General features: G+C 48.7%; 1 protein-coding gene across 1 annotated transcript in view; it reads right to left on the bottom strand.

Annotated features, from left to right (window-relative positions):
- The window catches only part of LOC144174647 (sodium/potassium-transporting ATPase subunit beta-233-like), a 55,945-nt gene extending 29,343 nt beyond the window's left edge, over positions 1-26,602 (bottom strand). Inside the window, exon 1 of the mRNA XM_077703433.1 lies at positions 26,347-26,602. Within this exon, the coding sequence (XP_077559559.1) occupies positions 26,347-26,391 (45 nt within the window). The 5' untranslated portion in view covers positions 26,392-26,602. The remainder of the gene's footprint in view (positions 1-26,346) is intronic.
- Positions 26,603-27,379: the final 777 nt, after the last annotated feature.

The raw sequence follows: 27,379 nt of genomic DNA, 5'->3' as shown, positions 1-27,379 counted from the left end.
ACGCTCTGACCACATTTCGTTCCGGGTTCTCCACCCACCTGCCAGCTCTTCGGTTGAATAAAGGTTTTCCACCGGTTCCTCACGTGGATTCGCCCGGCTTGATAGCAACAGTAGAATAGCTGCGGTGTGCTAGTAGTATACCAGAAGCAAAGCGACAACTACGACGCCGACGACGCCGGCGACGACGGTGATAAAAATACGGTAACAAAATAAGTTCTGAAAGTTGAGCAAGGTGGTACTGGGATAAATGGATAATTTCAGTTAATGTCTAGCGTCTGTCCCGTCTGCGATCTACTCTGTCTTCGTGGCTCTCTGTATCTCTCCTTTTTTGCGTTGGGAAACATGCCTCAGTTATCACGGTAACAAAGGTTCAGCGTAGCGTTCCGATCAGAGTGATGCTCAATCTTAGGCAACACTTTTTCGGAAAGAGGCGGAGTCGTCCATCGCTTTCCAGGCCGAACTGCGCCTGGTCAACGCTTTCTCCACTTCTCTCCGGTCAATGTAATGCTGAGATAACCCCAATGTCCGAGGCCGAGCGACGCCTTAAACGGCTCCGCGAACAAAGCCGGCGTTGCCGAAGTGCTGAAATGTCCAGCGGGCCCTCCCCTCCCAACAAAGTTTGCCGAAAAGAAAAATCGGATAAGAAATTAATCCCCCATTCCCCTTAGTTCCCTCAGGCCCTGTCTCCATCGGCCTCTTCGCTGCCTCGTTGGGCGGCGTGCGGCGTTACAGACGTTGGCATCGATCGACGCGCTCCAGATGCGGCGCCCGGGCTTGCGGTTCTCCTCTCGACAGGTCCGAGTAATAAGTGGCTCACGCAGGCAGGCGCCGGGGATACGAAAGCATGCTGCCGCGCCATCTGGTGTCCGGACGGAGAACAGGGGCGTCGCGCTCGCCTGATTTTACGTTCCGTGCTGGAACAGCGGCGATCGTGACACTTGAGTTGCGAGGCAAGTGCGCACTGCGTGAAATATGCGCCACTGCGCAAACTCTGTACCCTGCACCAGTGGCGTACGTGGGATTTCATTTTGGAAGAAGCTGAGCTGCTTCCTTTCCCCCCAAAAAGAAAACACAATCAAACAGAAGAAACGAAGAAGGCAAGAGAAAAATGGAGGAAAATATAATAAGGAGGGGAAAGGTAAAAAGAAAGAAAAATATGTACCACGTTTAGAAAAATAGCGGCGCAGTGGACGCACTACACATAACTTTCTTATTGCCTTTTTTTCAGAACCAGCGTATCCTGGTGACCCGTGCCCTTCGTGCTGCGGCAGGACATGGCATCCCGGACTAGGGACACCGACCACAGGGGACGATCACCTCAAGACGAACGCAGGAGATCATCCCCCGCTCCTTTACCATTTGTGGAAATAAACGTTTATACTACTACTACTACTACTACTACTACTACTACTACTGCGACTACTATTACTACTACTAAGGGCACTACCAATGGCGCTGCCATGGAGTCGGGCTACTATGGTGTCGAAACCATGTAAGCATGGATGGTTGCATGTGGTAGAGAAAGAACGATCAGTAGTCACTATTTCATCGTAGGCGGAGGTGTACTTCACGTACTTGAGAGAAGGCTATTCATGCTTTGAGCCAACCAACCTTTTGTGCTTCCGTGCGCGCACTTACCAACGCTATATTCTCGTAATTTATATCAGCGTCCAAGCGCAAAAAAAATGGAATAAACGGGTTTTCACTTCCTCCTGACGCACCGCCATTGTTCGATGACCAATTAGTGACCGATCAACCTGCACCTCGCACTAGTGCAGAGAGGGATATTAACAGCGGCGGGTAGTGTGATGAGACGCCATTAGGGCTACTCTTAACAGCGGAGCTGTTGTAGCTCGAGCCTTTTTGTAAGTCTTCTTTAGGTCGTGCGTCACGCAGCGTTAGGAGCAGGTTCCCAAAACCACCGGTAGAGGGTGAAGTGTTCTCGCAGGTCCGGGTCCCTCTCCCTCCAGCTAGGATAGGCAGAGGGGAGGAGCCTCCCGCCTCTCCCGTTAGCTGCCGATGCCTTTGCGCGAACTGTAGAATTTGCACGGCGACGACGCTGTCGTTCTCGGACGAGTGCATGTTGACATTCGATCCCACACAAGAGAACCCTAACTGCGCTGTTTCAGCAGATTTCACACAGGATAAAACCGAGTTTAATTTTTCTTTAAATTCCTAGCGACAATTCCTAGAAGGAGCAGTTGCATTAGAGTATATATCAAGCGTGCTGCGCGGAGCACTCCACGTTATTTTTAACGAGCGCCTAATGACATGCACGCGCCGAATCCGCGTGCCACTCGCGCCACTCGCACAGAGGATAAGAAGGACCTCCCGCTTTATAACGAGAGAAATGCCAGCGAGGCATCCGAGAAAAGTGCGCAGCTTCAAAGCCATCCCGCCCAACCGCGAAGTTCTCGCTCGGGAAGAGCATATTGTTTGCATTAACCAGCCCGGAAAGTGGCGGAAGTGTGCAGCTTTGTAGCACAAGGATTTTCGCGTCGTTACTGCGAAAACAAAACTCCGGAAAACGAAGATAGAGAGAGAGAGAGAAGGAAAGAAAGAAGGGAGATGAAGGGTGTGCACGTAGTAAACTCAGCACAATTTTCATTACTTGTGTTCATCGGCAATTTGCATGGCGTTTACACTTGCATGAGCTTCGCGCGCCATCAGGCTTGATTTGAATATCGAGCGGGCCTCGGCATTTCGATCAAGGCTGCGAGTTAACGATGCACACTCGCTGAAGGCAACTAAATATGAAGGACCAGGGCGGGGGACTGGCGCCGCTGCTGTCAGCAGTCCGAGAGCGCAAGTGCGATGTTTCTACCTCTTTACAGTTACGATCGACGCTCTTCGCAGAATAGCGTGTTCTATCGCCCCTTCTAACGACTGCACTGATGCTTCCCATTTTACGCGCCGAATTCAGAGACTCATCCCGACGCGGCTTCTTTACGATGTGCTTGTGTTATGAATACGACGAAGGGGCAACGCGATATACGCTCTCTCTGCGTGCGTCGTCAACAGCGCGTGCGCAGAGGACACCAAAGTCCTCATTCCTGCTACGCCTGCTCATGAGTGGCCAAAGTACGGTCACGTACGTTCGTCGTCTCCTCAACGACGCAGCGCCCGGCGAAGATGCAATCATTTCTCTTCGCGAGTTGTGTCGGCCAACGAAAGTTCGGGACGCAGCGCCATCGTTCATCGTCGCGCTCCGTCGCCTCTGACACGTGCGATACGCGCGGAGCATATACGGGCCTTGCACCCAGGCGGGCCTATACTCCCCCGCCTTTCCTTCGCGCCGTTCTTGGATTCGACCGATCTTTCGGTTATTCAAATAGTGCACTCTTTTCCGTTTGTGAGTTGTATCGCGTAGCGTGGGGCCTACACAGCTCTTTTCGTGCTGCGTGTTATATTCCCCTTTTTATCGCGTTAGTCATTGCCCAAGGCGACTCGTTCAAGCGTTTTCCTTTCTTTCCACTCAACGCGAATTCATTTGGGTGGGTAGCGTGGAACAAAAATCGAGAGCTTTGCTTTTTATCGTTCGTCATTCTATTATGGAGCTTTAGCACCGACTGTCAGCTGCGAAATATGAAGGTGAACGCCAGTGTGTTCGAATGGAGCGTATCGATCACTACGAGCCACGTTCGAAAATTTTCTTTTCAAAACTGTAGTAGTTTTGGTGATTACTTACCTCCATTTTTGCTAACATTGATGTGCTCTAAAAACAGAAATTAAAAAGTTTGCTTGCTAACCTAAAAAACTGTTCTTCCGCAGCTGTCTATGATACTTTTTTAGAACGAAAAAGAGTGTTTAATGTAAAACACTATAGATATACCTATTTTGAAAAGAAAATTACCTACCTTCCCGTCACCTGGCTACGTATGTACTGGATGAAAAACAAAACAAAACAAAAAACAGGGAAATACCCCAACGAGCCCTCTGGACGTGATGTATAGATGTATAAAATGAGTTAGCGAAAATTCTACAGCACTGTAATTACAGTACATCGCTGCTAGTTACACTGGAAAGCAATTTTCGTTCGAGATGCAAGAACCATTCGAATTTATTCAGTACTCAGTCTCATCACCGTGTTTCGTTAAAGAAGAGAAATTCGCCAGCGCTGCTCTAAATGAGGAATCAGAACGATTTGACGTGCTAGGTCGTTAAGTGCTCTAGGCGGACCCGCGCGCACTTGCAGTTAAAAAAAAAACAAATTTTCTTAGTCGCATTTAAGCGAAATAAGAAAAGGCAACAGGATGGCGGGTGGCGGATTAAAAATTGAGTTCGGAGATTTGTGGGCACTTGTTCCCAGACGCTGCGGAGCAACGGCGTATGTCCGCCACTCGCTCGCGTTTCTCTTTCCTGCCGTGAGCGACTGTGAATAATAATAATAAAGAAAAACTGCCTCGATGTAAACTCGCTCGTTATTCTCAACCTTTTCTTCAACTCATTGTTTCGCCCCAGGAGCCTTTCTGCGGGAAGTTACAGAGGATGTGTGCGATGAACCACAAAATGAACAATGAAAACTAAATCTTTTTCCCGGCCGCCCCGTAGAAAGCAATGAAACGAAACGCGCCGTAAGTCCCTCTGGCGCATTTGATGGCGCGCCTGCGGCTGGCGCCCCCCTTACTCCTTCCATTTTTCCCGCGAGAACCGGAAGAAACAATTCTGGCAATAAAGGAAAAGTCAAGGAAGACACATGGGTAACGCCGGTCGTTTTAGCCTTTCTGTGTTTTTTGTGTGAGCAGCTGCAAGAGTTTGGATCAGCGAAAAATAATTGGAAAGGCACGAGAAACTTTATATATATATAGCCTTGACTTTAGAGAAAACCAGAATATACGGAGTCCTTAAAGCAAGGCTAGCCCCCGCGAAGGCCCTATCCAGAACGGGGCTTGGTTATTTATTTTTCTTCTTACGGCTGTCGAAGAGTTACTTTTGTTTCGCCTCGCCCGTGCAAATAATCTCAGAGGCACACTTGGGAAAACAGAGCCTTTTAGTGAGGCATTTCGCGTTCGGAAGGCCGGCTTGCCTTCAGGGAAGTGCGCGGAATTTTGGAAATCGTCGCTTCGAAAACAGCGTGTTTGAAGAGGAGAACGGCAAACATAACAGGAAGCGGCGATTTTTGATTGAGTGAGCCGCGGCTGCAACCGTAAAACTATATAGACGGGCAGTAAATCTTCAATAAAAGCGTCATTGGGGCAGTGTCGACGAAGTGTCGACATTGCAGCCGTGAGAGAAGATCTTGTGCGCTCCACGATTAAATTATTGTTGACAACAACGGTTTTGATATTTTCTTGTACATCTGTTACTTTCTCTTCCAGAGTTTTTCCCGTCATGGATTTTGAGGCCATAAATTTTACAGGCAGAACTCGCGTTGAAAATATAATTTCTACGTGTATACTCCACCCACCGCTCCTAACTCTTTCTCTCCCCCTCCCCTCTCCCTTTTTCTGAATAAACATTTTCCAGTGTACTCACGAGACACAAGGCAGCAGCATATTTTTGCACAACTTGAGGAAAGCCTCGAGTACACCTAAAAATAAATTGAATTACTTTCAAAATCTCCTCGCCGGTAACTTCCAAGGAGCGGTTAAATTACACGAGAGGTCGTTGCGGACTATAGAAGCAGTAAGTCTGTCCCAATCTCTCTCGAAACGTAATTATACTACGCACACACAAAAAGAAAAGCATCCGCGTTCCACCAGACATTCGAATGAAATGTACAATTTTGCATATATAATTTATTAAAATAATTTTTTACGCAAGTGAAAGGTATAATTTGGAACCGCGGAGGCGCTTCAGATTAAATTAAAATTTCCCTTTTTTTTTTGTACGTCCCTGCCTAAATTTTTCATTTTTGTGTGTGATTATTGAGCTTCGTGTTGAGCACAAATGTTTCTGCTCGAGAAAGGTCGTATAATGCAAAGACACGCGCACCCGAGCGAAATCAGAACGTACAGCAGCGGAATAATAAGGGTGGGCGGCCCGCCTCGATTTTGTGTTGCGATTACATAAACTTTGTAGTGTACCCCTTCCCAGCCTAGGTGTCCTCGAGAGAAATGCTCAAATTCGAAACAAAAGGACAGGTGGGGGATTGGCGAATATTGCTGCCGCGGAGCGTTGGAAAGATGATCCATAGCGAACACGGAACGCGGTATGCGGACAGTCTCCTGCGATACGCTGGTGTTTGGACATCCCCATCCCGTCTGAAGGGACAATCTCGGTTCATTCAAAACAAAATTGAGTTAACCAGTTAGGAATTGCTTGAGTCTGAATCAACTATGGGACCCACTATAGCCTCTTAGTTGATGGAGATAACACACTGCGCCATAAGTGCGCTTCACTGCATGCCCTGCTTAGCATCGCCAACCGTGGGACCGCTTATAAGATACACGTTGCCGAGTCTGTCGCTCCTTCTGTCTGTCTGTTTGGGCGTGTGCGTGCGTGTAAGTTTGTGTCTTGGGGCGATCCCGAATAATTCCAATTTTTTTTTCGTTTTTCCTTTACTGGAGTCTAACATTGCGCCGTGACCCGTTCCATAGCCAACTGTAACCCTCCGACAGGGCTGGCAACCGATCCTTTCACATTTCTTCGGCCCGCTTCGTATACATGACAGCCGGATATGGCGGGCGGTCGGAAAGACGTGGCTTTCGCGTGCCATATGCTGTTCTGTACCGATGGCAGCGGAGCCTGTGACTAGTGTGCGGAGGAAACAACCAAAACGGGTCCGCCGTCCCTGTTCCCCTTCTTTCCACGCTGCGTTTCCGACTCATGGGAGTGGCGGAAGGCCTGCGCGGACGGACGAAGTTCGGTGGAACACGTCGCGGGGCTTCCGGTTCTAGAACGGCGCTGGGGAATTCGCTCGCAATTCTATTACAGAGAACTGATTGATTGTGGGGTTTAACGCGCCGACGCAACGCAGGCGATGAGGCGCGCCGTAGTGGAGGGCTCCGGATTAATTTTGACCATCTGGGGATCTTTATCGTGCGCCGAAATCTCGTACACACGGGCGTTTTTGCTTTTTGCCTCCATCAGAAAAGCGGCCGCCGCGGCCGGGAATCGAACCCGCGACCTCGTGCTCAGCTATTACAGAGAACACCCAGACGAGAGTGCACGATCGACCAAAGGATTTTTGTTTCTGATCAACCTTTAATCTTTAAGCACGTCAGGAGGTGCAAAGCAGCATTCTGTTGGAACAGAGCGTTACATGAAAGTTACTGGCTAAATCAATGCTCTCTCTCTCTCTCTCTCTCTCTCTCTCTCTCTGCGTGCACGTGCGTTTTGTTAGAGCCACGCTACCGTAAAAAGGCCATACTGGTTTTCTTCTCATTCACATGATTTGAATGAGAAGACAAAACAAAAAGATACGATAAACGACTGCGGAGATACGCACTGCACAGGCCCTACAAAAAGCCCCTGTACGATATACAAACGTCAGTACAACATCCCTCATTACCCGGGAGAGTTATGCAATGTCGCATACATTCTGCAATCCCTCTGCGGAAAAAAGCGTCTTCGACTCAAGACCCAACGGACGTACGGCTCCCGTACTGGAACGACACCAGCCGCGACCGCATCATCCGACTCCTTCTGCGCGTCTTGTCAGGAATCGCCGACCACTCTCTCTTTCAGCCGTTTCCATGCTGGCCAGCAGGCCAGGCCGCATTCCGGCCGTGCTCTATAGTTGTCCAACAGGGGTCCGCGGTCGGCCGTCTGTCCGCCGCCGTGTACGCACAAAGAGAGCAGACTGGGCAGAGGAGTTAAGCAGGCGGGGTGGCGAAAGTGGCCTTGCTTGACGCGCTGCTGCCCGGCGGCGGCAGATGGTCAGCGGTCGGGTTCCGCGGCGCGGTGCCCGAGGAAGAAGGAAGAACCTCTCGGCCTTCGGCAGCCGTGGTGCGCGCACATGGCGTGCGTACCGAAGCAGGGGCCTCAGCGGCGGCATGTGCGTGGCCGGAGCTCCTTCACGAGTCGCTGCCCCCGAGTTTCTGCATAGCCGACCATGGGTGTCCGATGGTTCTCCGTCTAGCCTGCAGCGCTGCCTCCATGGACCGACGCCCTGAGGACTTTCCAGCCCCCCGATGTACTAAGTACGCAACGCTGCTGCAACGTGCTTTCCCGCGAGAGGCATCGAGGGACTCACGGTCTCGCGAGGTTTGCCCGAGAGGAGTAGCTCGCGGAGGAGGCGAAGAAGCGCGAATCGCTCGTCGGTCTTTCCAGCCAGCACACGAAAAACTCCACCATGCCATGACGCAATACCTGCGCTCTCGACGATATTATGCATACGGCAAGCATCGAGCTGGCCCAAACGGAGGTTATTTAGGGGCAGAATAGAATGCGGTCGGCGCACTCATTTCGTAACCACTCCTTCCAAAAAAAGAAAAAGAAACGAGGCCCAAACGCCGGGGAATCGAACCCCTCGAAAATGTTTCGAACTGTTCAAGCCATTGCCGAACGATTCTCCACGTTGCGATCGAAAAAAACTGGAGTAGCTTGGAACGACTGAGCCGGCCGTTATGGTGTGCGTGCACCGTAACACGCCCGTTTATTTATTCACGAACTTGGCAATTCCGCGAACACGTAAAGCTAGAGACGTAGCGCGGGAACGATGCGCGACGATTAGTCGCTGATAAACAAACGCGCTGCACCCGCTCGGCATATGTTCCCTCTTCTCTGTGACTATTTTCGTTCACTGGTTCTCTCCGGGAAGACATTGTGATTTCTTTACGTCACAAGCTCGCGAGACGTTCGGGAAGTTCTTTTCCTTTATAAATATTCCCGCGACAATCTCCCGATTACCAGCCATCGAATTACCATGCGCTCCTTGCCTGAGGGCATGGAGGATCCAAGTAAATAATTTCTCGGCGCATTTGCTCAGTCTGTTTCCTTTCTATTTCCAGAAGCACCATTGCAGACCTCGACAACTACATAATCCGTGCCTGCGCGTCAGCGTGTGCGTCACCGTCGAATCGCGCTCCTGAAAGAAGGAACGGTGTGTGGAATGGCACTGGCTCTGACGTTTCGGAACGGCCTCCGCCCTTTACTTGGATGGGATGATGAATCATCACGGTTCTTCGCTACAAAAAAAAAAAAGCAGTGACGTCATTCCTTCATTATGCAGAACATGTATGTATGGCTTCAGCACTGCGTAGTCATGCATTCAAAGAAATAAAAAGGCCTGCCTTTTAAGTGTGAATACACTTTATAAGCGACCCCAAACCATCCACCGCCGGCGGCGGCGTCGGCGTCCGCAGTGCTCCTCTATAAAGAAACAGCATCCGGCGCCAGGTTTCGATCCGCGGACTTTGCGGCCGCAGCGCGACGCTCTACCGATCAAGCCACGGACGCGACGGTGATATCAGTGTTGACGCGCCTTATATCTTTAACGCATTCAAACTACGTCGTCAGCGGCGTGCGTTGGCGACTCAGCGGCGTTATAGCGGCTTGATAACTGCGTGGTGTACACGTGATACTACAAACCCGATGGAAGAGATGGAAGAGAAGGCGGCGAGGCGGTGGGCTGCGGGGGCCGAGCGCAAGCGCCGCAAGCGGGCCGACAACCGTGCATTCGCACTTTCACATTCTCCCCCTCGGGGAAATGCGGGGGAATTTTTTTGGGACTCAGCTTCTGAACGGCCGTATTTATGAATAATGCGTTGTCAGAGTCACTGTTGCCAACCAGCACGAGCTAACGCAGACAGGAGGGAAGTGGACGGATGAAAATGGGTTCTTTTTTCCTCCACGGTTGGGCTTTCTGACCCGCATCTTTCAAGTTTTCCAACAGAACCCCATTGATCTGTCCAACCGTCGTCTTAATCTTCATTATCCTAACTTTGAAACAACCCTGCATAATCGTAGCACTCGCGAGACAGTCTTAGTGCCAAAATTTTTTGGGAAATTTGCAGCAGCCGTATTTTCGCAAATCGTAATGTTTTAAACTGCCTACTTTCCACATGCATCGTAATTTCGACTTCGCCTGAGTCAGAAATAACTAAGCGTAAAATTGGAGTATATATATACCACTCACTTGGGAGAATTTACAGAGTGCAGCTTCGCCGAAGAGCAGCGTGAACAGAAAAGCACAGTAAAGAACGATCAAAGAAAAGGGTAAAGCGAGCTGGAACAGGCCTCAGGGTGTGCTGTCGAAGTGCTGCCCGACGACACACGAAACCTGCAGGCGCTAACGAGATTACCGCGAATCCTCACACTCGATCAGCCGTTCGCCGAAGGTGTTGATCAAGTCAAGGTGAAACGGCACCAAGTATCGGGTATACCACTTCTTTTACTTCCTACTCCACCATATTCGAAAAAGTAGGCGAAAGTTACCGAAGAGGACGATGCTTTTATTTTCTCTCCCACGAAATATCGTGTGCTAACACCACCTAAAGGCCGTGTTTCTTTCAGGGGCGAAGCAAGCCCCCTAGGGGCTCGGGCTGTCGGCGCTTCATGTTGTCGTCGTCTCATGTATTCGTAGTATCATGCAGCCGCGGTACTAAAACACCAGGACACTTGCTTTCAAACGCCTCGCGCTGGAACGTTTCATCTCTCTGGGAAAGCGCGTACTAAAAGAGCACACCGGTTTCCAACGGCTCGCACTAGAACGCCTCGTGCTGAAAGACACGAGACGTACAGCAAAGCTGTATACCTCTACTCCTCAACGTTTTTATCTCCTGCTGAAAGACACGAGACGTACAGCAAAGCTGTATACCTCTACTCCTCAACGTTTTTATCTCCTGCTGAAAGACACGAGACGTACAGCAAAGCTGTATACCTCTACTCCTCAACGTTTTTATCTCCTGCTGAAAGACACGAGACGTACAGAAAAGCTGTATACCTCTACTCCTCAACGTTTTTATCTCCTGCTGAAAGACACGAGACGTACAGAAAAGCTGTATACCTCTACTCCTCAACGTTTTTATCTCCTGCTGAAAGACACGAGACGTACAGAAAAGCTGTATACCTCTACTCCTCAACGTTTTTATCTCCTGCTGAAAGACACGAGACGTACAGCAAAGCTGTATACCTCTACTCCTCAACGTTTTTATCTCCTGCTGAAAGACACGAGACGTACAGCAAAGCTGTATACCTCTACTCCTCAACGTTTTTATCTCCTGCTGAAAGACACGAGACGTACAGCAAAGCTGTATACCTCTACTCCTCAACGTTTTTATCTCCTGCTGAAAGACACGAGACGTACAGCAAAGCTGTATACCTCTACTCCTCAACGTTTTTATCTCCTGCTGAAAGACACGAGACGTACAGCAAAGCTGTATACCTCTACTCCTCAACGTTTTTATCTCCTGCTGAAAGACACGAGACGTACAGCAAAGCTGTATACCTCTACTCCTCAACGTTTTTATCTCCTGCTGAAAGACACGAGACGTACAGAAAAGCTGTATACCTCTACTCCTCAACGTTTTTATCTCCTGCTGAAAGACACGAGACGTACAGCAAAGCTGTATACCTCTACTCCTCAACGTTTTTATCTCCTGCTGAAAGACACGAGACGTACAGCAAAGCTGTATACCTCTACTCCTCAACGTTTTTATCTCCTGCTGAAAGACACGAGACGTACAGCAAAGCTGTATACCTCTACTCCTCAACGTTTTTATCTCCTGCTGAAAGACACGAGACGTACAGCAAAGCTGTATACCTCTACTCCTCAACGTTTTTATCTCCTGCTGAAAGACACGAGACGTACAGAAAAGCTGTATACCTCTACTCCTCAACGTTTTTATCTCCTGCTGAAAGACACGAGACGTACAGCAAAGCTGTATACCTCTACTCCTCAACGTTTTTATCTCCTGCTGAAAGACACGAGACGTACAGCAAAGCTGTATACCTCTACTCCTCAACGTTTTTATCTCCGTGGGCGAAAACTCTAAGGCGCCTAGAAAACACTTATAAACTGCACGCTTCGCCCTTCCCCAGGTTTCACGTTACGGTCTCATCTCCGTTGGAAAAAACGCCGAGGTGACAAGAATACAATTATACACTGCATGCTTCGTCCCTCCCCAGGTTTCCCGTTTGTGGAGATGGCCCGGTTTTTTTTTTGTGACGGGGTTGACGTATTTTCAACCACTGATGGGGAACAGTATACGTCACACGTTGGCAACTTTTAGTTGCGCAAAGGTGACCGGATTTTACTTTGTAGGACGCCATTCTTAGCCGTCATTTCGCATTTCTAGAAATAGGCCGAAAAACGCGAGCTTTCCGCGCCCCAAATTCGTCAGAAATCGTATGTTCGAAACCATTTATTTGCCACAAGGGTCACATAAGTCAGAAATAGCTGAAAATAGAAAGAAGGTTTAATTTTTTTTTTTTGAATAGCAATTAAGTTGCAACTATCGATTTGATGTAACAGCGTAACAAGGGGGAAGTGAATGCCTCTATATTGTAAAACACGGAAGGTTACGCTGCATCTATGCATACTTAGTCTCTTTGTCACATGGTTGAACACGAGAAGAAATTAAAAAAAGGATGAACTTCATAATTAACGCGCATATCGAGTTCGAGCTTCAGGAGCGAATGCATCGGTGGTAACAGTATGATGTTTTTTTTTTGTTGTTGTTATCCGAAGAAATATTTCACTGTCAATACTGAATCACACAACCGAACGCCACAGCATAAACGGCGTGCGCCGAACTAGCCGACGGCAGCGTGCACTTGGTAACGGTGGTAACGTAACGTAAATGTTAACGTAAATACAGTTTGCAAGTTCGTATTAAAGTAGAGAGGTAAATTGTGGTACAAAAAGCGAAGAAAATAAAAAATACGACAAATGCGAATGAAATGATTCTATGGTGTTCCTCCCTCAACACACGTTTTTCGCTCGCCCTTCGGCCAACAGCATTAGAGATCGTTGGGATAATAAAGCCGATTGCAGCTACAAAAAGTCCTTATTTCGCCAGCCTTAACTTGCGTCATTATATTCAGCATTAGTGGCCATATTTGTCATCCAAGCGTCCAGTTACACAGCGGGTCGTCAGACTTTAAAGTGCATACGTCTCGTATCGCTTACGTAAAGGAACAGGGCGAACGCACAGAAAATTTGCGAAGCCAAGAATAGAAACCTTGTAATGAAAGGATGTGTTGAAACGTTAGTGTCATTGCCATTTTTCAACTTTATCTTCGCCACAAGACGCCCTAGTTATGCTGAAAAAAAAAGGCAAAAAAAAATGTTTGACCAGCCTCAAGGTTTTGCCTACACTAGAGAATGATTAAGAGTTTTTTTTTTTTTTTTTTGTGCCCTCTGTACGAACTGATGGTTACTGTTACCTCCCACGCAGCCCGGGAATTTCAAAACTCCGGAGGTCGGTTTAAACGGCTGGCCCTCGAGCAACATGATCAGCGCCGACAACGCAACTTCCAATCTTTTCTTCCAGCAAGCCAAGGCGAGGGGAATAATAATAATAGAAAAAGAAACGCAGAACCACCTTGCGCCGGCTGGTGTGGCCTTTGTTCTCGAAGAAATCCGCGAAGCCGCCGGTGTGAGAGAGAAAGTTCGCGCACGCACGGCTCATCGAGAGAGCTCCGCCGACGCCGGTTGCTCGTCTTGCGCGGGCGTGCGCGGATCAAGCGGGGAGGGGGATTTGACCGCGGCGTCGCCCTTCGCCGGCAACGTGCGATTGATGAGGACGGCCCGACGGAAGCGGGCCCACACAAAGTCCATACAGGACGCCGCGCGCCCTAAGCGCGTGGCGGTTTTAACACGCCCGGGCGCGCTACCGCCGCGTACAGAAAGAAGCACCGCCGCAGTGTTTGTCAGCCGACCGACGACTATTTCGGGCTCAAATACGCTTACTTCCTTTAGGATGACACACACCAGCATGGGCGTTTCAAGTCATTCTCGGCCCTTATTTTAGAACACTTTTTTGTTTTACTTCGCAGGTCGCTTTGGAGGCTGTTCTCGCACGCGGTGGCGACTGGGTGCAGTCAGTGCGAGAGAGAGCGAACGAGAGAGAGAGAGAAAGCGATGAGTATCCTCAGCTGCGCGGCGGCGGCTTTGTCGCCAAAGGGGTGTATGCATGGATGGAATCATGCGGCGTGGGTATTAGACGTGTGTTCGTCGCCGCCGGGAGCTACGAGACGGTTCCGCCGTCGAATCGATGACGGCGAGCGGCTCAGGGCTGTGCGCGAGATCCGCCACCGGCGGCGATGGCGGCTTAGCCGACGCGCGCTAAGAGCCAACGTGCGGAGGAACAAGATAGTGCACTCGGCTCAGCGGCCTTTTCCCAGTGACAGCAGCTCTAACCTCGTCTGAGGGCCCCCGGGGGTTCGAGATTTCCTTCGGGCGGAGGCGAAATGTGTCGCGGCGCAGATTTGATTGGAACGTGGTATTACGTCCGCCCTCTCCTTTTCTTTGAGCGACCGCTTTATAGTGCCGTCGTAAATGTGCGGGCAGAAGCGAAATCGCCCCCTCCCGGTCGTCAACGGGAGCGCACAAGCCAGCCGATGCCACTCTCCGAAGGGCTAATGAAGCAGCGGAGGAAGATCGTTAACGAGGTCGATCGAAATTGCGGCGAAGAGCTGCTGCTGCTGCTGCTACGCTTTGGCTGCGTTTCACCGCCCATTCCCTGTTATATTCGCAGTTCCCTTTCGTCGAATGGCTTTGATCTTTTTATTGGCCCGACCGCGCTAGGCGGCAGGTCTTCGTTTGATTCGATCGTTAGCGGGTTTCCGTCGACGACGGTTCACTTCCCCTTTCAACACAGTGTGCGTTAAAAGGGCAGTTCCCAAGAAAGCAATCGCAGTGCAGAACTACACGAGAAGGCGCCAGATAGTTCCAATAGAACTACGAAAACGCGTCAAGATATATCAATAATGTGCAGTGAGCGGTTGACTGTTGCAGCGGCTGAAGTTAGACGTAATTAACAGGGTGTTTGAATGAGAGGTACCGTGTGTACCGCGAGCAACGTGCGACAAAAGAGTTATAGCAGAGCGGAGAACCGGTCCTGGTACGGTACTCGGTACATCCGCGCATGCGCACAACCAGTTTTTCCCACACAGCGCACGCGCAGTAGCACCGGGTGCCCACCTGGTACCGTACCGGGACCTGCTCTTCGCTCTGCTACAACTGTCTAATATCAATAAACTGATTTGCCTCCGCCAAATATCAACTGAGTAGCAACAACAGCTGTTTGTGTGGCCGAGCGTATATTCAAGTAAAAAACGCGGCACGTTTGACCTGTCCCGGGCCGTAGAGCGTGTCTTGAACGGTCAGAGTTGTCTGAAGTTATCGCTGTCGTCATTTCAAATGAAACGCGCGTTGTACCACTTCTACTAAATATAAGCTATTATAATGGCACTTCTTTCCCGTTCTTTCAAATGAAGCTTGGCGAGCCATGACAACACATCAATAACAAAAAGAAAAAAAAACATAAACATTACAATGTTCAGTGAAACCTATTAGCGAGTTCGTAATTGCAATTGTAACCAGTTATGAGCGCTGTCACCTTTCATATTAGAGCGGGCGGGCATTTGCTAGAGCTATATTTTAAGGCCGGATTATTTCGTTCCTCGCCGGATTATTTCGTGCTTCCTCGGGGATTACAACTGTCCAACAACCGAGGAACCGTTATTCGCGACAAGAAAATGTTTTCAACCGAAAAGGAAGAGCAGAAAGGTAGCTCAAAGCTAGGCTGACCATTTTCCTGTATTTGGGAGCGTACTTGCGATTTCGCAGTTGCTGTGGCGAGCCCTTGGGAACCTGCTGCGACCGGCACGACAAACAGCAAGCGCGGCGACGTTTATATATCGACTTAATTAGGTTCGTCGACTGAGAAGCGACCGGACTTCGTGCGGGGCTTGGCAAGTTTGCAATCCGCACAAACTATAAAGACATTTGTCAGAGAGGCGGTATACAGTTAAGCCATTGCGGAAGTCAAGCCGAAATGATAGGGTTACGGTTACCGTTGAACGGGAGATGGACTTAATAAAAATATCCGCATCAAAGCATCCACAGACCGGCAGCGAGGGTCGTGAAAAAGCGCAGAACTTCAAGAGCAGGCAACCGAAATTTCTGGGAATGGATGAATTAATGGACGGAAGGTGTAAACTGCAAACCCCCCGGGTTTCCCTTATCTGCCGACCGCTCTCCTTCAAGACATTGAAGTAGCGAGGGCTAAACCATGGGTTCGATTTCCGGCTTCGGGGGCGTTTTTTCTTCATGTGTGTAGAGTAAATAAGGAAAGTGATTGAACTATCGTTTATTGGGGAAATAGAGGGAAAAAAAGCTAATATGCCAGTGAGGAAAGCCAATCTGGAGAAAAAAAAAACAAGAAAAATGACCGTGGGTACGAGATTTATGCGCATGTTGATTAGTGATTTAAGTTAATTCGTAATTGCACCCCCCGCTCTCCGCCACACCGTCTGTGGAGCGCCGCAGCAAACGTGCTGATGTGACTTTTGAGACACGAAATGAATTTATCAGTACTCACCTCTACCAGCACCACCACCTCTTCCACCACCACCACCATCATCATCATCACCATCATCATGTTCGTACCGAATGAACCCATTTGCCCCACACGCAAACACACACACAAGCCCACACGCACTTCGCAATATTTAGGATATATAGAACCCACGCCCGACTAATTCAGGAGTGGGCATCACAGCCTGCCGTCAACGAAATTCCTGAACAAGTTCTACGCGCTGTGTTATCTTCTCAAGACGGAGAGAGGGGGGCGGACGCGAGGAAGAACCTGTCACGTCGTGTAGAATTTTCTTCGACTTGAACCCACAGTGCCTAGGGTACAGGCCATTGCTTGATACGGTCATCTGCCACAACACACACACACACACACACACACACACACACACACACACACACACACACACACACACACACACACACACACACACACACACACACACACACACACACACACACACACACACACACACACACACAAAGAAGTAAAAATGTGTCTAACATCCCCCTACGACTCGTACCAAAAGACACAACAGCCACGAACGTATGGACCAGACAGTTGTTAGATAGATGTAGCGGGTCACGTGGTCTAGAGAAAACCAAAACAACCCCCATGCCAACAAACGACACACAACGCACGCGTAGCAGTGCTAAAAAATGAATAAATGCAGCTCACATGGATTTCCAGATTGTCTGCTTTCTCTTTTGCTCGTCTACAAGCTTGCTCACTGGAAAGTTTTTTCTCATTTCGACCCTTCGATGACTTTCTCAGGGAAACGTCAAGGGCCTGACTTGCGTCGTTTTTGTGGTTTTTTTTTTCTCCTACGTGGGTGATCGAGAAAACAATTGCACAAATCACGTGAGTCCTATCACTTGTTCTGGGGACTCTGGATACGGGACAGACGACTGTTGCTTTCGGAGCAGCAATTCAGTGCGTGTGCTATAGGTTAACGCGAATACAGGAATTTTTTTCCTGTGCATGCAATTGCATAAAACGTTCACTAATAGTTCAAAACTGCAATGAGGTCTCTCGATTCTTAGGTCCTGATGCCAGCAAACCTCGCACGGCAAAAAGTCGGACTCGCTAAGCTCATGATAATTGCACCGGAGGTGACTTGCAAATCCAGCTGGCCGTCTGAAAGGCTATGTTCGATGCAACTACGGTTGTGGCACATATAGAATAATCCTATTTCACTGCTTTCTATGCAACAGTACACCCCGCTCTGAGGCGCATGGAAAAGATAAACGCTTTCGCAATTCGAGCCGACGAGGAATTCATTATGGAAGCTGCAGCATGAACATTAAAGCGGCGGAAGCATGGTTATATAAGAATTGGACAGAATGCTTCTGGAACGCGCCCGGCAAATTTTGATATTTTGTTTGATGAGCATGCGCAACTTAAACGCTCCGAAATGCTTCTCATTTGTGTATTCCAGGCTCCGTTTCTTTCTTTTTTTAAGACATGATTTTAGAATGCGCAGCATACAGGGGAATTTTTTTATTTATTCGGGTTCAAGCCGGACTTTGAGGGGTGCTACGTGCGCGGCTTTTCAAGCCCACACTGGTTTGCTTATTGCGAAGTAATTTCGACGCGGCTTTTAAATTTTGTTTTGGGAATGCTGGACGCGCACACTTATATGTCAACGAGGCTCCTTTACACTTTTGATATTTTAAGATCAGCTCAAGAGCAAATCACGTTTCTTCTAGCGACACATGATTTTCTCTACGGAACTAGTCGAAAAGAAGAGCTGAGATAGATGCTTCTGGGAGGACGTGATTTTGTACCCAGAATCAGCGTCTCTTCTAACAATAAGTCCTCTGTACTGCAGCTGTCGGTCAGTATCAAGATCGCGGGATACGGAGAACGGACGTGTACTTCGAAATTTTTTAGCGAGAATGATCCGGCAATCTTTCTTGGTTCGATTTCAAACGATGGAAAGGGCTAATTTCAAGCCTTTACGATGTGCCTCTTGACGCGTTAGTTCACCGCGTTCAGACATTTTTAACTCACATAGCTTATGTAACGTAGAAGAAAGAGTATTTGCGGTCACTTGTACGTGTTTATAGACTAAATTGCGGCGGCAAGCAATGTTGTAAAATATTGGAACAAGAGGTACAGTGAGTGCGACAATCTCAGCAGAATTTTTATTAGGATCGCTGCATAGTTCATGCTATATTCATTTCCTTGCACCCCCCCGCTTTTATTCAAGGTTATGACTTCAGATAATCTAACGCTAATGTCTAGTACCTGTTATGAAGTTTTATGAAATATTGTGGATCGCTCTAACAGTTGCACGTCCCTGTATTTACACTTCCCTCTAAATAGCTACAGAAGTCAAAAAGTACCGGAATTGCTGTACGATATCCTAGAAAGGTGGCAATGCTCTGGGATTTCCTTGTCTCCTTGCTCCATCTAGCAATCTGTCTACCCCTGCTTGTAGTTCTTTGCCCTTCCTTCTGTCATCCATCCCTTGTCCCTCCTTCGTGTGACATGCCTTGTCCAGCTCCAGCGGGTATTAATGCTACAGAAAGGCCATTATGCGCATCTCAGCACGGCACTCAACGATATGTCCGGTTGTCACCCCAAAGCGACAGCGGCGGATAGAGAAGGGACAGAGTGACAGGAGATGAGTGAGCGGTAGGCGGAGGGAGCTACAACGCGGCACAAGTGGTGTGGAGAGGAAGAAAACCCCTGCCGCGTCCCGCTGCCCTCGTTCGAAGCGTCGAGGTGGCCGCAGCAGCTGGGCAACCATACCACCCACTCAACGCACCCTTCGCTGAAAAGGGGTTCGCGCAGCGAACCTCCATTGCTTAGAAAGCGCTACAGAATAAGAACGCGAGGCACTCAACAGTGCCAAGGCGTAGGCTGAGAGGTAGCCGCATAGAATGCTCGCAAGATAGCTGATGCTTATTTTTAACACGAAAGTGTTTTATTCCGGGACACACAAACATTTGAGGGACGTCATATCCGTCACGGAAATGACACCAGTACAATGAAGCAAGAGGCCTGTAAAGGGTGCTCCCCTGCACACAGGGTATTCTTGCAGGAAAGCAACCATTAGAACTAAATAGTGCGTTATACTTAGGGTTGTTCGTTTTCAGGGGTTTGATATTTTAACACGAAAGTGTTTTATGCCGGGATGCACCAAGATTTCATTGACGTCATATCCATCACGGAAATGACGCCAGTACACCTTTGCCGGAGCGACCCGCCAGCAGGACGTCGCTCGCCAAGCCCATCCACAAGACAGCCGGCGACCCGCAAATCATGCTCAGCTGCAGATTTCGCGGTGCATTTCGCTTTCGTGTTTTACCGATTCGCATGACAGAGGAATCAACCACAATTTTTTGTTGACATTTTGAGTTTGGTTGGAATTCCCGCGAAATAGCAATGGCTTTTTTTGTGGATATTACTTGGTACGGTGAGTATACTCGACAGTAGCTATATGTGATATGGCGCATTATCGAGTTTCACCACTACATCTGTCAGAACCTAACACGGCGAACTGTGAATTGCTTTTCTGTTTTGTTTTTAGCGCAATGTCTCTTCAGCGGTTCGCTCTGTAATCCATGACGCGCGAGGCACAAGCATACGACGCCGCCACCGGCGCCCGAGCTACGTCCCAAGGCCTTTCGGGTTCAACGGGGTCGTGCTCGAGCATCAGAACGTGACACCGCGGCTCTGGCCGGCGCCAGTCCCTTGCGGACATCGTTCGCGTGCTGCAGCAGCCGCTAACTAGCCGAGGTCACGTTTCGGGCGGCGAGTGCCCGCCAGGACGTATTTTTCAACTGCGGGACACTTGTCCCCTCCCCCTCCCTGCCCATCACACGTGCATGAGCAGCCGCACGTCATATCACCGCTGTGTTCTGGGTGACCTAGAAAGCCACACACGCGGTGAGAATGGGCGCTGATGTCGTTATACGCGAAAGCTCGATTTTGGCAAACATAAACATCGCCGGTGTCCGCAGCTTCAGCCACATTGAAAGCAGTTCGTCAACTGTCTCAAGAGTGGTTGCGCGGAGCGTGAATACTGCAACCGTAGGCGCGTTTTGGAGGTGTGAATTACAGTACAAATGTGTTTTTAAGGGACAACGAAGCCAAAATACAACTGTGTTCAATTTGAAAAAAACTAGCCCTTGGTTACTCACTCAGCTCCATTGCATCCACGAAGCACGGATTATGAACAAAAGCAACGCAAAGAATATTAAAAAAATGGCAGCATCTCCACTCCGTGGATGATGGCGAGGGTACGGAGTACGGGGACTCGAAATGACGTCCAAGTTGCGCCCCGAGTGACATGCGATTTGCGCACCGACCGTCATTCGATTTGGGCCATGAGTTGCACCTTGATTATTCCCTAAGTTAAACTGCAACTCACGGTTCAAATCGATTTTCACTTGATTTTCTTGATGGTGGTGTGCGCACGGATGGACGCGGACGTACATTGGGAGGTCCTAAAGTACTCCCCACCGTTACAGGCGAGGGAGTAAGCCATTTGACTCTCGGGCACTAACTCGCGGTCGTAGCCCAAAGGGTAAGACGACTGACACTAACTCTGTCTGGTCTACCAGGCACAGGCTCGAATCCTGCCGGTGCCGGTGCCTGTGTGATTTTTTGCGATTGTAAATGCTATGCGCACGGACGCGGACGGACATTGTGCGGTCCTAAGGTGCTCCGCACCTAAAAAAACATTGAAATTTCGCGCCACAGTGACATAATATGGGCAGGTGTGCCGTAATATGGGCCAACGCCAAAAATATAATTATCAGTGCGTTAACTGCGCGTCAGCATTCAAGTGATGCGATCAGGCGGAACTAAGGTCCCCACTACCATCCCCCGGTCCTGTTTCCCGGTAGCGGCGGCTTAGGTTGGCGGCGGCCAACCGTACAAACAAGATTATGTGACGTCATAGAGTCCTTATGCGATGTCATAGAGTCATTATGTGACGTCATTATGTGACGGCCAGTCGCTGGAAAGCGGCGGGGGAGTCGCCACTGCTCCATATGTTTTCTTTAATGTTTTCCATATGTTTAATGCTCCATATGTTTTCTTTAAAGTTTACGATAAAATTGGTATTACGGTTATTGACACAAAGCAATGTCTGTAATGGGCAAAACTTCTCTACACGGCCCTTTTAAGCGCAAAATGCATTTAGAAGAATTAAATTCCTCCCTTGTAGCTTTCGTGCGTGAGTACGTAAGTTGAAGTTTCGATACGTGAAGTGGAAAATAGTAAAACCATCCAGGCTTAACGGAGACAAGAAAGAGGGTAGAAAGCTTTCAGGGACGACTTTTGAGCAGCATAGGCGCATCTTGCAGGGCTGAGCTCAATTTAGGCGATAACATGCACGAGCATGTCAGGAACTAAGCAATGAGTAGCTGTCTAGACGATTAAAAAAAGTCGGCGCGCACGAAATAGCCTGTACGCAGGTAACAAGAGCACGGAACTTCGTTTCTGGATTCTTTCAGACGTTGTCATTAGGGCGTATGGAACCATTTTCTAGGGGCAAGCAATTTAGGTGGCGCGATATTACAGCAGTCGTCGTCGCACATCATTAGTAGCTCCTGTCGGGACAGTTTCACCATAATCCACAGTGAACGAAAATAATCGCAATAAAACAAGAATTCGGTAACGACCCCCCCCCCCCCTTATTAATTGTTTTTTTTTTACTTGGTTCAAGTATTAATATGTAGAGATCTCAATAAGGAAATTCTGAAATTCCGAAGCGATGCAGCCTAATTACATTCTCTTGCATTTTCCAGCAAAAAAAATACTCAAAAGCGAAATATATTTTTTTTTCCTTTTTTAGGCGTCGTCGTGGGTGCCACAGGTTGATTGACCGTAGGGTTTAACGCGCCGACGCAACGCAGGCGATGAGGCGCGCCGTAGTGGAGGGCTCCGGATTAATTTTGACTACCTGGGGATCTTTAACGTGCGCCGAAATCTCGCACACACGGGCGTTTTTGCTTTTCGCCTCCATCAGAAAAGCGGCTGCCGCGGCCGGGAATCGAACCCGCGACCTCGTGCTCAGCAGCGGAATGCCCGTAGCCACTCAGTCACCGTGGTGCCACAGATGCACTACTTTCAAAACCAACTGCGTTAGATGCAAGTTGCCGTCAAGTCTCGAAGACATGTAAGCTGGGGTGTACAATGTTCGAATTTTCGAATGCGGATGAAATAGTTCTTGTTACTTGATTCAAGCAGATGCGTTCGAATATTCTGTTCTAGCCGAATATTTGGGCGGAAGCCAAACGCTCGTGCAAGTATCGGCTGCTAAACACGAATCTCTGCTTCTAAAGACGCACCATGCCAGTGTCAAACATTGCTGAAGGTGGAAGCGCGGATAACGTGCGGCACAGCGGAGACGATAGGCCACGTTTTATGCGAGTGCCCACGCTACTCGCCTGACAGAAAGAAGCTGTCGTCAGCACTGAGGAACCTAGACTCTCGGCGGCCATTTTCGGAGGAGAAGATTTTGTGCCACTGGCCTTCTCTGTCACCCGCACGGAAGGCGACTAAGGAACTCTTACGCTTTCTACGGGCGACGAACTTAAACACTAGACTCTAGACTGAAAGCCTGCAGTGTAAATCAGTGTCAGTGCTTCAGCGCTGGGCATACGTGTCTGGTTCAACTTTTCTTCTTTTCTTCCTTTATCTTTTTTGTCGACTTTTCCTTTCCCACGTGCAGGATAGCAAAAACTAGGACCCGCCGCGGTGGCTCAGTGGCTAAGGCGTTGCGCTGCTGAGCACGCGAGGTCGCGGGTTCGATTCCCGGCCGCGGTGGTCGCTTTTCTGATGGAGGCGAAAAGCAAAAACGCCCGTGTGTACGAGATTTAGGCGCACGTTAAAGATCCCCTGGTTGTCTAAATTATTCCGGAGTCGTCCACTACGGCGCGCCTCATCGCCTGCGTTGCGTCGGCGCGTTAAACCTTACAATCAATCAATAGCAAACTTGGCTCTAGCCAGGTTAACTTTCCTGCCTTCCTCCTACATCCTTCCTTCCTTCTCTCTCTTTTTTCTTTTTCTCCCTTGGCGTACACTGCGGTAAGAAAGTACTCCCACTTGTAAACGGCATTGGAGGTGTTTAACTAAAAAAGTGCAACTATAAGCGGGGAAAAATTCGGATATTTGAATAGATATTCGAAGTGACATATATTTTTATACGGTCATTCCTATGTGATCCGATCCGTAAATTTCGCTATTCGAAGACTTGTATCTCGGAATCTAGCGTTCTGCGGTAAGATTTCATTCGGGTCGCGTCTTCCAAGGTGAGCTTGTCCCGCAGAGTAAAGTAAACTCGGTTTCATTACATCCCATTTATTAGCATTTCCGCAAGCACCAGCAGCCTTCCGGTATGCAAATTTCTCGCGTGCTACCAACGCTGGACTTGATCCATTCCGTCCCAGAGTTTATGAAAGCACGTCCAAACCGGCAGCATTTTCGTTCTTCATAAGCTCGTTTGCGGGACACGCTGTTGATGGAAAGCGCCAGACGAGCGAACTTCTCTGTCTAAGTGACAGCTTGTAATTGGAGTTCAAAATGAACCTCAGTTCATGTATTTTATTTTTCAATTTTTTATAGTTATCGTTATACCCGTTGCACGCCGGGGGAAGTATTCGGGAACGTTAGCTATTGGTATTTTGATGTAACTGCTCCGTTGTTATTGCTTATGGTTCAGGTAGGCAGGCAACTATAGTTTGCAAGGGATTAAGCTATTTATTTTTCTTCCCACAAATTAAAAACTTACCGCATTTTTGCGATTCTAAGCACACTCCCCTACTTTCGGGAAATAAATTGGGAAAAAGTTTGCATGCGAATCTAAGTACCCCCTTATGTAAGCTGCAGCCATCTCAAGGTGGATTTCAGACGCGTGGAAGTGCACGCCCAATACGACATTGTGGCCAAGTCATTTATGAAGTTTTCCATCAGAAACCACCTCAACGGAACAGAAGACGACCTGCTGGGGGATGCTGGGAATGGTGGCCCAAGTATCACAACGGACTCGAATGGTAATGACGGTGACAGAGTATTGGACCCGCCGCGGTGGCTCAGTGGCTAAGGCGTTGCGCTGCTGAGCACGAGGTCGCGGGTTTGATTCCCGGCCGCGGCGGCCGCTTTTTTGATGGAGGAGGAAAGCAAAAACGCCCGTGTGTACGAGATTTCGACGCACATTAAAGATCCCCAGGTTGTCAAAATCAATCCCGAGCCCTACACTACGGCGCGCCTCATCGCCTGCGTTGCGTTGGCGCGTCAAACCCCCACAATCAATCAAATCAATCGACTCAGTATTAGACGTAAGGCGTGCACATCACTGTCTGTACCTATTTTTATTTTGAATGTTTTCCAAATAAAACATTATTCTTGGCGCCGTTCTTGTCGAGATACGGCCGCGGAAAAGAAGCGGCGGTGAAGTTAATTTAGGCGTTTCGAATATAAGCACCCCTTCAATTTCAATACCGCGATCATGTCAAAAAGGGGGTGCTTAGAATCAAGTAAACACGGTATATATATCTTTCCACTTGCTAAAAGCTAAAAAAGAAAATATTACGCCAAGCAGACATTGTTTACAGTATTTCAGCGAATTCCTGTAGTAGAGTCAGTTCACACGCCCCAAGCAGGAGAACAAAAGAGCAAGAGATGGCGGCCCTGCTTTTTTTTTTCTTTCTGCAAAATAGAATAAATTGTACCTGTAAGCTCAAACCGAAGCAGAGTAGACGCAATAGCCGTGGCCAATCCCCTCTTGTAGGGACATCTTCCTATTGTTTGCACCCACGAATAGCCACCAAGTAGCGACAATGAGGTACACTCTTGGCATTGACCAAGCTCCCTACTTGCGCGACCTGCTGGTGGTTAACGATATTGTTGGAAACGTGCGCCTTCAAACATTTTCTGAATTCGTAGAATTCAGACAGCGCACAAGGGCGCATTCTCCGGGTGCGGGCACTGCAAACATCTGCACCGCATGCTACGGCCTCCCGGGAATCTAAGAAAGCACCGTTTAAGAAAGTTAATTTAGTCCTTGAACTAGCTCATCGACCTTGAGCAGACGTGTAAACAGTTTTGAGACGCCTGACAAGAGCGCCAATGTCGTTTGGAAACAATGAGTTGGCGTTAAAGTGGAGTTGATTTGTCAACGCCAGTAAGGACTCTGCCCCATTCATTCAACAAAGAAGACATGTCCGCTGGAGTCCTGTCATATCGCAGTTTAGCTTCGCGAGGGCTTTGCAGGCCAATCACCGCCGAATTTACTGGCGTGTAGATCTACTTCTTTTCTCCTCGTAAGTGTAAACCAAAGTTGAAAGTCGACGTATAAGTTTGGTTAGATAACCAGAACACATATTATCAAACAAAATGTGCAACCCGATAGAGAAAACTGTTTTTACTTAGTAACTTCGAGCAATTTTTGTATAGATAAACTTAATTTTATAAAGTCTGACTTGGTTAGACTCAAATTATATTCTCGCGATAATGTAGCTCATTCTAAAAAAATACGCTGGAGCCTTCATTCCAGAAGCTATAAAACCACTTTCTAAGATTAATATGTCAAGTATCAACAGCGTTCTTTTCCCAGCACCAAACCGCTCTTTCAATATACCCCCTAACAAAAGGGCCGAAAGGAGCAGTTTGAAATTCCCGCTGGTAACCCCTCAATCCAAAACGAACCCTAAGCTAACCACTTCAACGCACGATGAGGATTATCTCAATCTCTAACAGCCTCGATATTGTATCCTCTTATAAACCCATAGAAGTTGTGTGCGCCCATAAATAAGACCAGCCGAAACGCAAGCGGTGGGCGGCATAATTCCTAGTCGGCAGCCAAGCTGTACCCCTTACGTCATCGCACGTGTTAAACGGTACATTTTAGAAAACACTGCCAAAAGAAAGCCGCCACAAGATACCACGTTCACCATCTCACCTTATGCACAGCCGGTAGGTAGCTCCTCTTGATGGGATCGTTCATGGCGAAGTAACTCCACACGGGTCGTCGCCACGGCGCAGGTGCTCCCAAGTCTCACGCCGGGCCAAAACAATCACCGCAGGACGCACGGCTACAACTACACCACTGGTGGAGAGCCCACGGGGACGTTGCATGCACTCCGAGCTGGCGCGCTACCACTGCTCCTGTGTCGGGCGTCGACAGACTCGGGCAAACCGCGCGCGCGACCGGCACGCGACACCCGCTCTCCACCGGCCGGACAAGGAGGAAACGCCGCTCAGCCAATGGGAGGGCGCGGTTTTCCCCCCGGCAGCGCCATCTGGCGCCCTTCTGGGCGACTGAACCGCAAGCCCTCTCACTTAATGGTTCATGAGGCAACATGAAAGTGCGGTGGTATTGTAACCGGAAAGGAGTCCTGAGTTGCTGCGCGGGTGCTAACCGCTGGGAGTGAACTTTCCTTTTCGTTTCCGTGTCGTGCGTTGTTGAGTCGTCGTAGTTGTGGCTGTTTGTCCGCGGCGGCTGTGCATGTATGTATGTATGTATGTATGTATGTATGTATGTATGTATGTATGTATGTATGTATGTATGTATGTATGTATGTATGTATGTATGTATGTATGTATGTATGTGTGTGTGTGTGTATGTATGTATGTATGTATGTATGTATGTATGTATGTATGTATGTATGTATGTATGTATGTATGTATGTGTGTGTGTGTGTGTGTGTGTGTGTATTCGCACTAAAATGAAAACCATCAGTCATGTACCAACGCGGTGGGGATGTTTCTAGTATAAATTCAAGATGCCAACTAAATAAGCTCTTCAGAAATAGATATTAAATTTACTGCCAGCTTCCCCACTGTGTATATTTGCCCGTTATCTTTATGCACACTTCGATTGCTCGAACTTGTTCTCTTATTTGCTTTTGTGTTGCCATGCATTTTCTTGGTGTCTTTGGTTTCTTAGACTGCCAGGCTCTGCCACTCAGGCCCTACGTGGCTTTGCCATGCCA

This window comes from Haemaphysalis longicornis, unplaced genomic scaffold (genome assembly GCF_048455015.1).
Source record: "Haemaphysalis longicornis isolate Haplotype H1 unplaced genomic scaffold, Haemaphysalis longicornis Haplotype H1 scaffold_3, whole genome shotgun sequence".
Taxonomy (NCBI): domain Eukaryota; kingdom Metazoa; phylum Arthropoda; class Arachnida; order Ixodida; family Ixodidae; genus Haemaphysalis; species Haemaphysalis longicornis.
This window is presented reverse-complemented; position numbering and strand designations above follow the sequence as displayed.